The sequence below is a fragment of the Eleutherodactylus coqui genome, chromosome 7, assembly GCF_035609145.1.
Source record: "Eleutherodactylus coqui strain aEleCoq1 chromosome 7, aEleCoq1.hap1, whole genome shotgun sequence".
In the NCBI taxonomy this organism is placed as follows: Eukaryota; Metazoa; Chordata; class Amphibia; order Anura; family Eleutherodactylidae; genus Eleutherodactylus; species Eleutherodactylus coqui.
Window position 1 is genome coordinate 65,736,007 of NC_089843.1, and position 12,316 is coordinate 65,748,322.

Here is a 12,316-nt window from a genome sequence, read left to right on the forward strand (position 1 = left end):
AAGGCGAAATGGACAGCAAAATGACTGGTGCAAAATGCGTAAGGCTCATGTCCACCACCGCGTTTTCACTGCGTATCATGCGTGCGTTGCACGGACGCGTGATACGCGCTGGATGACAATGAAAGCCAATGGACTTTTATTGATCCATGCACACCGATCCGCAAGAGAAATAAATCGTAGCACACTCTATTTCTCTGCATACACAGCGTGAGCCCTCTACATTTGTATGGGCTGCGTATGAAACGCTGTCCATACGTAATACACTGCGTATGGGCAGTGTATTCATACTCATCCTTGCTCGGAGCGGGCAATTAAAAAAACAAAGGAAAGAGTCACGCCGCACATGTCCATGTGATATGCGGGCATGCGCAGTGCCATATGCGGTCTGTACTGGCAAAAGCATATGGTCGCAAAATGGGTAAAACGCAGGGAGATTCACAATGTGTTATGCATACGCCCATGGGCATGAGCTCTTAGGATCAGGATAAGCAGGGGCGTAACTATAGAGGATGCAGGGGATGCGGTTGCACCCGGGCCCAGGAGCCTTGGGGGGCCCATAAGGCCTCTCTTCTCCATACAGGGACCCCAGTACTATGAATAAAGCATTATAGCTGGGGGCCCGGTTTCTGGTTTTGCATTGGGGCCCAGGAGCTTCAAGTTACGCCTCTGAGGATAAGATAAGGAATATGATGTATAGTACAAAGCTAAGGTATATTAACACATAGTGGAAATGGTACAAATTTTCCACAGCAAGAAATCTATCAAAATCTGCATCAAAAACCACGTCCAAATCTGCACCTTACTCACCAAAAGTTGAGTATGTTCACAAGCAGCGGAAACTCAGCTACAAACACCACATCAAAACCTGCATCTTTAATTGAAAGGGTGATATCTACTGCAGATCCCTATAAAAAAAAGTGCAGATTCTGAAGCCGTCTGGATTTTCCAGTGTGTGAATCTACTCTTAGTAAACTTTTATGCAGCTTCAATATAGTTATCGGTCATAACAGACTCTGGTGACTGTCACAGTAGGACAACCTCAGACAAATCTTAAGGGGCCACTCCAGTGAAAACACTTATTTCCATCCCTGCACCCCACACTTCATTGCTTGTCGCACTCTGGACATCTCCAATGTATACCGCTGTTACTTCCTCGCAGTGCGGCCAACTGTCTTATTCTTACCAGGCGACATCTTGATGCTGAGATTTCACCCTGGTTTTACTTTCGTTCTTCTGTGCTATTAGTCCCATGATGCATCAGTACAGCATCACTTGCTACAGCCTTTACCATCTCTGCCTGCTAGGAGGACACTGTCATTAACTTTTTGTATTCAACTAAATAAACTACAAAAGACGGTATACATAAGTATACAGTCAGGAAGATGAGCTGTGATCTCCTTTATTATAACTGTGTGACAGGAGCATCAGTAACTGTGATAGGAGTTTGTGCCCCCCCTCCTAAAGAGCTTCTGTGTTAGGGTCCATGTAATAGCATCACACAAACAATATGTTGCCTGCAAAACTGACTAATTTGAGAACACCTAAACCCAAGTAAGGCTGCTTTCACATCTGCATCGGGGGTTCTGCTTTCCTGCTACGTTCAGAGAGCAGAAAAAGGGAATCCTCTGGCCGAACGGAACTGAACAGTATTGAGCGGACCTCATTGACTATAATGGGGTCCATTTGGTTGCTGCTCAGCTGTTGGCATATTTCTGGACAAAAAAAGCGATGCATGCAGCGCTTTTTCTTATATTTTGTGCCGGATCTATAAGGGCACCTCCTGAACAGATGTTTCAGCGCAGATGTAAAAGCAGCCCAAGTCTGTTCTGGTCACCAATGAGATCAGAAGATCCACCTGATGCCTGAGAAGTCCAGGAGTTTCACATAGCAATGAATAACTAACCAAGGTAATACTGGCTGATTTATAAATACTGGGGGTGGCACGTTGTACACTAGGCTTAGTCCAAGAACACCTCATTTTACACATTGCTCCTTTTCCTTTCTCTCCATCGCATGTGTGCAGAGAGAGAGGACCGGGCTTTTCGCATTAGACTTGGAACTTAGAAAACCTCTTTTTAATTTACAGTCAGGTCTTCATCCTGGAGCACTCGTTTAGGGTTGTGCCTCTTCGGGACACCTACCCCCCCCCCCCCCCTCCTCCCTCCCTCCCTGAACCCATTGAGGAATTATTTTTGCAAGCCATCTACCCCGGTTCAGGTCGTCTTCAAGATTTATGGAATTGCACAGAGCATCCCACAGTTTGTCAGGGGTTGGGAGAGGGATCTGGTCTTGGAATTGCAGGACTCTGATTGGGAGAGGGCTTTCACGTTTGTGCACAAATTGCCTTTGGCCTGCATGGCGCTGGAGAAAAGTTTCAAGCTTCTCTCCAGGTGGTACAGATGCCCTGATCTGAGTCACTGCATATTTCCCTCAGTTTCAGAGGAGTGTTGGAAGTGTTGTTCGGAACTTGGTACCATGCTGCATATCTGGTGGGACTGCTTGCTCATCCAACCTTTTTGGAAAGGGGTATTCGAACTGTATGAGGGGGTATTGCATAGCACATTAGGGCCCACAGTTGGCTTTGCTGTCTATCACTTGATCCTTTCGCACTGTTTAAAAAAAGGTCTTCTGCAGCATTTCCTCACCGCAGCCAGAGCCTTGATCCCACGCCATTGGCAGAGCAACATTGCTCCCTCAACCTCGAATTCGTTCTGGAGCTGAATCAACTAATGTACATGGAGGAGTTGGGCGACGAAGGTTCTGAGGGGCTATGTTTGAGTGGACGTGCCTGGGTAATGTGGAACGTATACCGCGATTCACTGGAGTTCCAGAATATGGTGGGATGGTAGGGGATCGGGCATTGATGGGTTCCATGAGGTGATGCTGAGCTGGAGCTGTGACCTGGGCGAGGCGGCGTGGGTAGAGAGCAGCTGCAGACTAGTTTTGCGAAAGGGGTTTCCTCCCACCAGGCTGATTATTTTTCCCTCCCTGTGTGGTCCATTTTCTTTCCTCTTATTTCCTCTTCCTTTCTAGACCCTTTTTGTTTCTTATTGTCTAGTCTGAATGTTTCCGTCTCTAGTTTCTGTTTTCTATGGTTTCAGATAATTGAAATTTGTATTTTTATTGCAAATATGCGGAGTGTCAGATCTGTGGCTATTCTTAAGCCAGTATTGCGGTCCCGCACCACCTGCTATTGGTCATTTCTTTCTTTTGTCTAGGTGTATAATTATATTAAAATTTCAATAAAAATATATTAAACCTAATTTGCGATCAGCTCTACATATTGTTTTGACATTTGTAGGATGTTATCTGCACCAGCCATTGACTGACGTGTAGTGCTCCCTGTTCAGAAGGTTCTTTAGCAAGTGCAGTGTGTAGTCCGTTATTGCCCAATGCCCTTCTATACGTAACGACGATCGTTCATTTTTGCTTGTTTAAACAATAATCCTTAAAGGGGTTGTCCTGCGCCAAAACGGGGTTGTTTTTTTTTGTTTTTTTTTAAACGCACAGCGCTTACCTGAATCCCCGCGCTCCGGTGACTTCTTACTTACCGGTTGAAGATGGCCGCCGGGATCTTCTCCCTCGGTGGACCGCAGGGCTTCTGTGCGGTCCATTGCCGATTCCAGCCTCCTGATTGGCTGGAATCGGCACGTGACGGGGCGGAGCTACACGGAGCCGGCATCCTGCACAAGCGGCCCCATTGAGAAAAGAAGAAGACCCGGACTGCGCAAGCGCGGCTAATTTGGCCATTAGACGCCGAAAATTAGTCGGCTCCATGGAAACGAGGACGCCAGCAACGGAGCAGGTAAGTGAAAAACTTATTATAACTTCTGTATGGCTCATAATTAATGCACAATGTACATTACAAAGTGCATTAATATGGCCATACAGAAGTGTATAGACCCACTTGCTGCCGCGGGACAACCCCTTTAAGTGTAAACGTGGCGAACGATAATTCGTTAATTTCATGCAAGCCTAAAAATCAGTGTTGGCTCATTCCCTAACATTTTGCTTCAAACAGTGTTTATTTGCACTCATTCACTAGTACAGGGAACCAAACGATGGTAAAATACCTGTTATACCCTTTTAAGTTTCTCTGGAAGAGTACATCCTTCATAGATACTCACTTCCAAATGGGAAGGGGGCGTGGAACTGACAACGACTGGGCCTCCATAGAAGCTGCCTCTTGTCTTAATTACCATTGACATGTATATGATGCATACTAAGAGTAAAACGATTCCTTTTTTTACAGGATCGCAACCATGAACCTCCAGCACCACCAGTAGACTAGCATCTCCAGGACTTTCCATAGATTTGCACGACCAAATGAATCCAGAATGGCCAGACTACTCTGAAACAGATGATTGATTTTTCTTTCCTTCCTACTAATGCCGACAGCCCTATCGGTACCAGGCATTCCATGTCTTGAGATGTTCGGAGCGTGTGGTCCTGTTCCAGATCTCTTTATCATACGATAATTATTTTCTTGTAAATGACGGCTACAATGTAAACTTCCTTTTACTAATAACTTTGTCTGGACTTTTCAGCCTTAAATATAACTCTTCAGATGCATTAGACGATGAGTTGTCGTACCACGTTCTGTAGGTCAATGTTTACTTTTGTGATTCCATCTGCTTTTAATGAATTTCCATGTGAGGTTACAAATGACCTAAATGACCACAACAATTGATTATGTGATAATGGCAGTCTATGTAGCTCCAGCCCCCTTCTCCTGGGCATTATGGTAACCCTCCAGTTACTCTACCAGTCTCGTGTTAACATACAACTGTTCATAATGATGTATAGTCCTTCTTCTATTACTGCCTATTATATACAAATGTGTTTTGTTACTCTGTATTGGGTGACTTTGAAAGTGCTAAATCATAGTAATAATATTGCCTAAATAGCAGAAGTGCCAGCCCATTGAATACTGAACTTCCTGTAAGAATGGAGCTGTTTCCACCTGCTGTCCCATACCTCTGAACAGTCACCTTGGCCAAAGATGTATGTGTCAGGGAGGTAAGCTGTAACCAGACAGTTCTAGTGCCAGTATATCTCTCAAGGAACAATGGGATGGGGCATTGAAATGCTACATCGCCAAATGATAATAGGGCTGATTCTTCAGTGCAGAGGGATCAGCCCTATTCTCATTTGCACAAGGAAAGACTAGAAGCAATGGGATGAAACTGAAAGGGAGGAGACAGATTAGATATTAGACAGTGAGGGTGATCAATGAGTGGAACAGGTTACCACGGGAGGTGGGGAGTTCTCCTTCAATGGGAGTGTTCAAACAAAGGCTGGACAAATATCTGTCTGGGATCATTTAGTGAATCCTGCACTGAGCAGGGGGTTGGACCCAATGACCTTGGAGGACCCTTCCAACTCTACCAGTCTATGATTCTACCCCCCCCCTTTCAATATCTGTTAAGAGAAATGTAGATCTACGCCCATGCACATTGCAGTCATCCAAACCTAATTTTAAAAGTGGGTTCATGTGACTAGAATGTATGGTGAACTTAAAGAGATGCTGTCACCTACTTTTAGCCTTATAAGCTAAGCTTATGGGTTTAAAGTAGGTGACCCGCTGAGTCCAAGCATGTAAGTTTTTTATTCTTGCTTACTCTGTCATTCTCCTGGTATCAGCGCTGCTCAATGTATTAAGCGATGGCTTTCAGCACGAATGGCGAGGATGGCAAGTATAAGACGAACATCCCCGGACTTAGTGGGTCATTTATTTTTAACCCATAAACTTCGCTTACAGGGCTAAAAGTAGGTGACAGTCTTTTTAAGGTTGGACAGCAGTGGCTGGCCTGTAACTACACCATGCACCTGTAACATGGTATAGACATGCTATCAAGTGGTGCAAAGCCTTAAGTTGGCCGCAGACATGTAGTAACTTGCAGCCAGAGGTTGTTCAGAAAGCTCTCTTCCCTTTTTTACCTAACATGCAAAATACATGTTATTTTTAGGGGGACAAAGTTGGGTATCTATCCACTTCATGTAGAAAACTGTGGATTCTGGCAACAGCTAAAAGTAATGTCTATGGCCATCTCTATCCCAACAGACCTCAAAGGGACCTAGCTTACTCGGTCTGATGGAACCGGTTTCCCATCTAATGCTTTTTGTGCCATTAACACGTCTGTAAATCCCGGCTTGACTGTGAGTCTGATGACCCCAATTAACAGCATTCTATGCTCCTGTACTACGCTTCTGTGAAACCACCTCATGTAATTACATCTCACCTGCTGAGATACTTGTATAGGTTGCCCCGGTTCAAAGGTTGTTGTCTGGGACTCTTACTATTGATTGGCTATTGATCAATTAATGGATACGGACAGCGCTGAAAACCGATAGCACTGTCTGTATTGCAGAAGCCCAGTTTGGTATTACACAAACAACTCCCTTTGATGTTAATATCAAACCGGGCCGCTCTAAAGTTGACAGTGCTGCCTGCTTGCAGAGCTGTCCAGACCGATAGTGAGCCCGGCAAACTGCTGATCGGTGGGGATCCTGAGTTGCAGACCCCACCAATCAATTATTGATGATCGATCCTGACAATAGGTCATCCATAGTAAGTCTCAGAGACCCCCTTTAAAGTAATGGTAGCATATATAACTCATAACCATTCCCAAATATATTCCTCTAGTGCAATACTGTCCATATGAGTACCACATGTGTTCCATACATTAACCTATGAATACTGAATTACTAATGGCTCCTTTGTAATGTAATCTACTGTAGATTATCGTTATCTGGAATACGAGAGATGAAGCTTTTGTGATCTGCCAAAGAAATGTTTGCTTTTCGAGATTGTGTTAGTTGCGGATAGTAAACTACTACTTGTACAAGCGGAGATCTATTCCACTACTTTCCCTTTTACATAACACTTCTAATTCCACATGATTTACTATGGAAGTGCGAATCCCTAAGATGACTGTGGTACGTTCCATGGTTTCATAAATGGTCAGATCTAAAGTTATTGTACACTCCTGTTCTTGGCTGTTTCGAACGAGAGTTGTAGCTCCTCATTTGGAGATTATATTGGAGTATTGCTAAAATAGTAATTCCTAAAAATATAGTATTTATTGTAAGTGCAGATTTTAAAATTCCCTGCCATTGCTCTGCAACTTATCATTTCATTGTGATACAGATAAGCAGACTTGATCTGTGCCGGATGCATTGAGAGAATACAGTTGTCGGTTAGTGATCACTGCAGCGTTTGCAATTTATGATTCCCAATTACAGTCTTTAAGACAGTGCTATACTTCAAAACTTTTTCATGCATTGATTTTATGACACCCCCTCAGAATTAGTGGCCGCTGCGTGGGTGAAGCCGAGAAAGTGTTCTCTTTCCAGTTTTCATCTAGGGGGGATTTGTTTATGCAGTTCTCTCCGCTGAAATGAATAGAAGTTGCAGTAACTTATAAGAGTAGTATTTCATAGACCTTTTAAACAGGGGTTGTCTAGGATTAGGCTGTGGGCACACTACTGTATTTGGGTCCGTTTGCTATTCGTGGTAATCCACGGATAGCACACGACCAGATTTTAGGAATGTGAGGCCATACACTGACATGTTTCATGCTGACCAATGGGCCAAGTGAAAAAATTCATGGCATGTCCAATTCTCACAAAAGAGAAATGGGGCATTCCAATGCATGTCAATGTGCTGTCTGATGCCAACTGCTCCCAAGCTTCTTGGGTGCAATTCAGACTCATGGCTAATGTGTCGGAGATCTCCCGAAAAGAAAGCACCATACCTGTGCAGTGGTAGTGCAGCTCAGGTTCATTAACTTCAGTGGAACTAAACTGCAATACCAGGCAACACCTATGACCAAGTCCGATTCCCTTTTTTGGGGGGGAGTGGGGGGGGGGGGGGGGCAGCAGACATTCTATAATCTAGAAGCTTGAAATGGCATAAAAGGGGAAATTTAATAAATACTGTCCATCTTGTGCAATCCAGTAATGAGCTGTCAAATTATTGCACAACTACGGCATGCACCGTAATCTGTGACGTATGCCACAGCCTTTTTTTTTTTTTTCTTTTAGACAAGTCATGGCATGGATACAAAAAAGAAAAAAAGTCTTGTCTTTGATTTCTTTCTTTAGAATCCATTGACAGGGGGCGATTTATGAATATTGTCATAGCATCCATCATTCTATGAGGTGTTAAAAATGGACCATTTTCTCTTCCCTACCTGAATATCTTGAACCAAAAAAAAGTGCATGCCATTAAATGATAGTGTCGAGGAAGGTGCCAAAAGTGTCTAAAATGCGTAAGAAAGTTTTGTACTCTACTTTTACTGTATTTTGCTTAGTAAATGAGTGTTGATGAGAAAATTGGCCCAAATATGGTGAAGACAAGGCTTAATACCTGATGAGATTTCCTCTGGGAATACATATACAGGGTGACATTATATGGTTAATTATACAGTTCGCAGTGAAACCGCAAGAAACTCACAACTTGTACTGTGGTTTCATAATGGTATTCAGAGGAGAAATGTACAAAGCATCTGTGAATGATGGGTAACATAGTATGGAAGACTGAAAAAAGACATATGTTGATCCAGAGGAAGGCAAAAACCCCCAATGAGAGAGAAGCCAATTTTTTCCCATTTAAGGGAAAAAAATGCTACCTGCCTCCAATCTGACAATCGGAATAATCCCCGGATGGCCGACCCTTTTTGAAGTTATTAATGATTATATGTAATACTGAATTGCTCAAGAAAGGCTTCCAGGCCCCTCTGATATCAGTAACAGTTTGCTGGTTATGTACTTACGTGTATGGCTATATGCCATTGTGGGTCACTGCCTGCATCAGTAACCAGCAGGTTAAATCAATATGTTACAAAATATAAAAGAACTATAAAATAGACTTGGTGAAGGGTATTGCAGAACGTTACATCAGACTCAATGCTGAATCTTAGTTGTACAACAAAATAAATTCCAGTAGATGAGAAGACTAGAGATAATCTTGCTGGAGACCTCTGGTGCCACTTATCTCCAGCCAAGACAATAGTAGGGCGGGATAGATGCAATGATTGTTTAGCCGGCTCCCCCTCCTCTATGATTGTGGGACTCAAACTGTTATCACACTTGTGCTATTTGCATCTTTTCGTATATCATGTAGTTAGATGGGTAACAAACTCTTTTTGACTCACCAGGTTTATTCAAATGCAAATCTGTCTCTGATCCTGCTGTCTTTTCTACCTCTTCCCATCAGACCCTTTGTAAATGAAACAGTTTGACTGGACTTTGCATAAATTGAAAGATCTAAAGTTAAGGAATCAGCTAGCCTCTGCTCATCTAAACTAACCTCTGAAAATGAATTGAAGCGACCCTTCGCTCCTAGGCAAAGAAAGATGGTCGCACCACTTCTGACTACCTGATGCACACTGTGCGTTGGTTTGCATTGGTAGTCTAAGACTCTTGACGCTGCTCTGACTGGCCAGTACTGATTATGTGGGACCATGTCTAGGACCGGAGGAGCAAACTTGGCTTTGGATTTTTTAAAAATTTTCTTTACCCCTGGCCACCCCCTACCAAATAATAATTACCAAAAGGTTGCATTGTAATCCCATCTAGAGCTTCACCTTCCTCCTCCATTGCAGTTTAATCACATACAGCATTTCAACAACCCTCAAATCTTTCACCTCTCACCCTCTTGTGTAAAGGTGGTCTACTCTTGTGTAAGTTTGTGGGAATGCTCCTGTCTGGCATGGCAGTCCGTCATGGGTGGAACATCAACTTCCTGTAGTGCTTATGGCCAACGGTTAATCCCTAATGTGGCTAATGCTGACTTGCCAGCCATGAATGTTGCGGTGCTGGTCGGGAATTATTGCCCTATACTTTCAGCAGCTCTCAACTGAACACTCGTTCGGCCGACTGCTATTTCTCCTGACGGCTGCAGCTGCATTCATTTCAATGGGAGCACTGGTGTTTGTGCTCAGCAATCTCCAGTGCTGGCATTTGAAATGGAGCTGCAGCGTGCATTTGCAATCTCTGCAGCATTTGTCCAAGGAGTCCTAGGATAGCCATTCTCAGAATCGGTGGTGTTCCAAACTGTCAAAACCCAACCATCCAGAGAGTTATACCCTATCTTGGGACAATCCCTTTAACAACAACCACATAAATGCTGATGTAGCTTAACCCATTAAGGACCAAACATCATAAATTTACGGCGCTTGGTCCTGGGCATTAATCATGGCCAATAGTAAAAATACGTTGTAGGATTAAAGCTCCTGCAATGTAGCAGGAGCAGGTCGGGTCCTTGGGTGTTGGTCACAGCCGAGGACACTGATGAGAAGGCAGTTTATAACTACTTCTGCCTTCTCTTTTGCAGGTTACGTAGCACTAATTGAGTGTTATGTAGTAAAGAGAGAAAGCAGAAGTGTTAGTTCCACCATTCAACCTGGTGAGGAAGTGACCATCAGGTGCCCCCTGCCACATCAGAGCTGTGGGGACCTAGCAGATCAATCGGATCAGCTCTGTTAGTGACTACTGTTACTACAGGGAAAAAGTGTGAAATTAAAGAAGGAAAAAAAAAACCTATGATGACCCCCCCCCCCCCCGAGGTAAAAATAAAAAAATCCATATTTGTGTATGTATGTAATGTACGTATATATGTGTGTGATATATAATATATCCCAACGCCAACTCAGTCACCATTGCGCCCTGTAATCCGAAACTATATATCAAAACATCCGAAACCAAATGAAGAATCCCTTTCCATACTTTATTTTAAGCATAAATATGCCAATTTAAAAAAATTACGAATTTTAATTTGTAAGCTCCCCCCCCCCCTAATAAAACTTTAAAAAAATCCATTGGAAAAAATCTATTAAAAATGCTGCAAAAATAATTTTAGTAGCTGAAGAATAAAAAAAATAGGGCAGTAAAACCACCACATGGGTAGAATCCCTAAAAAGTGTCTGGTCCTTTTGGACTGAAACCCCCTTGGTCCTTTAGGGCAGTGTTCCCCAACCCCAGTCCTCAGGGACCACCAACATGTTTTTAGGATTTCCTCAGCATTGCACAGGTGATGTAATTATTGTCGCTGCCTCAGTCATTGCCACAGGTGCTCTTACTATAGGAGATCCTGAAAACCTGACCCGTTGGTGGTCCCTGAGGACTGGAGTTGGGGACCCCTGCCTTAGGGGTTAAAGCCTAAGCCTAGCCAACAAAAATGGACAGTTTGATTATAGACTTGAAAATATTTACATAATCAAATCTGTAGAATTTCTTTCATTTGTGGCCAAAGCCATGAGCAGTCACCCCTCTATAATCCTGACCTACAAAAGGGATCTGACTCTGCTTTGAAGTATCCGTTTGATTGCTTGCTACGGAAACCTAGGACTGATGATTCGCCCTCATTGCCCACATCCAAGATGTCTGCTCATCTTATATGTAGCAACTGTGTACCGCTGTTAGAAGTAATAAATGTATTCATGATTCCAGATGCTTACAGTAACTTATGCCAAACAAAACCTGCTGATTGTGCCATGTAGATTACACATCAGAGTAAAGGGCTTGTACTATGCACTTTCTATTGACTTAATAAACAATGATTACACTTTGCTCCTGTGCGGTTTTTTTGTACCTAACACTATAAACTTGCTGAGCTCATGGTGTCTAAGATATATATATTATATGACTGGCCCTTATTTAGGCTCTGTAATATGCCTTGTAGGTGCAGTTCAGAAGCCTCCATCAGACAGTTTAATTCCAAGAGGCGCATTTTGCAATGATTGTGTCAAGATCTGCATATGTTACATGTGGCTTTGCCTTGCTTACTAAAAGGTGAAATCCGTGGTGAACATATGAAGCATAAATCGACATGTTGCAGATTTTATATCTGCTCCACAAGTCAATTTCCGGAGCAACTCTTATCAACTTCTCTGCTACTGCAAAGGCCCATTTAGCCATAACGATGATCACTCAAAATTCGCTCAAAAGCCATCTTTTGAGTGATGATCGTTGTCTAAACAAGCTGCCGTCGTGCACTGTTCGTTCACTATTTTCATCGTGATTTCTAGCACCGATTACTCTTATCAGCGCCGCACGTTTTTTTGTTTTTTTTTTAATTAGCGGGCAGCGCTGATAGCATCCTCTCAGCTGGTATCCCGCTGGCATTTCTCAGCGGGACACCAGCTGAAAGCTCCGAGAACAATGCAGCTGTTTGCATATGAAAAACAGCTGCTCTGTCTCAGAGCTATCGCAGCAGTATCCCGCTCCGCCTACATTAACACTTATGTAGCTAATTAGCCACTTGGAGTAATGCAAAGACTGTCCTTTTGAGCGATCATCGTTTCATGTAAAT

At 43.3% G+C, this 12,316-nt stretch overlaps 1 protein-coding gene across 1 annotated transcript in view; it reads left to right on the forward strand.

The window, feature by feature from the left end:
* Positions 1–11,574, forward strand: part of SMIM14 (small integral membrane protein 14) — a 35,437-nt gene extending 23,863 nt beyond the window's left edge. The window contains exon 5 of the mRNA XM_066573175.1: positions 4,253–11,574. Coding sequence (XP_066429272.1) covers positions 4,253–4,291 — 39 coding nt within the window. The 3' untranslated portion in view covers positions 4,292–11,574. The remainder of the gene's footprint in view (positions 1–4,252) is intronic.
* The last annotated feature ends 742 nt before the right edge of the window (positions 11,575–12,316 follow it).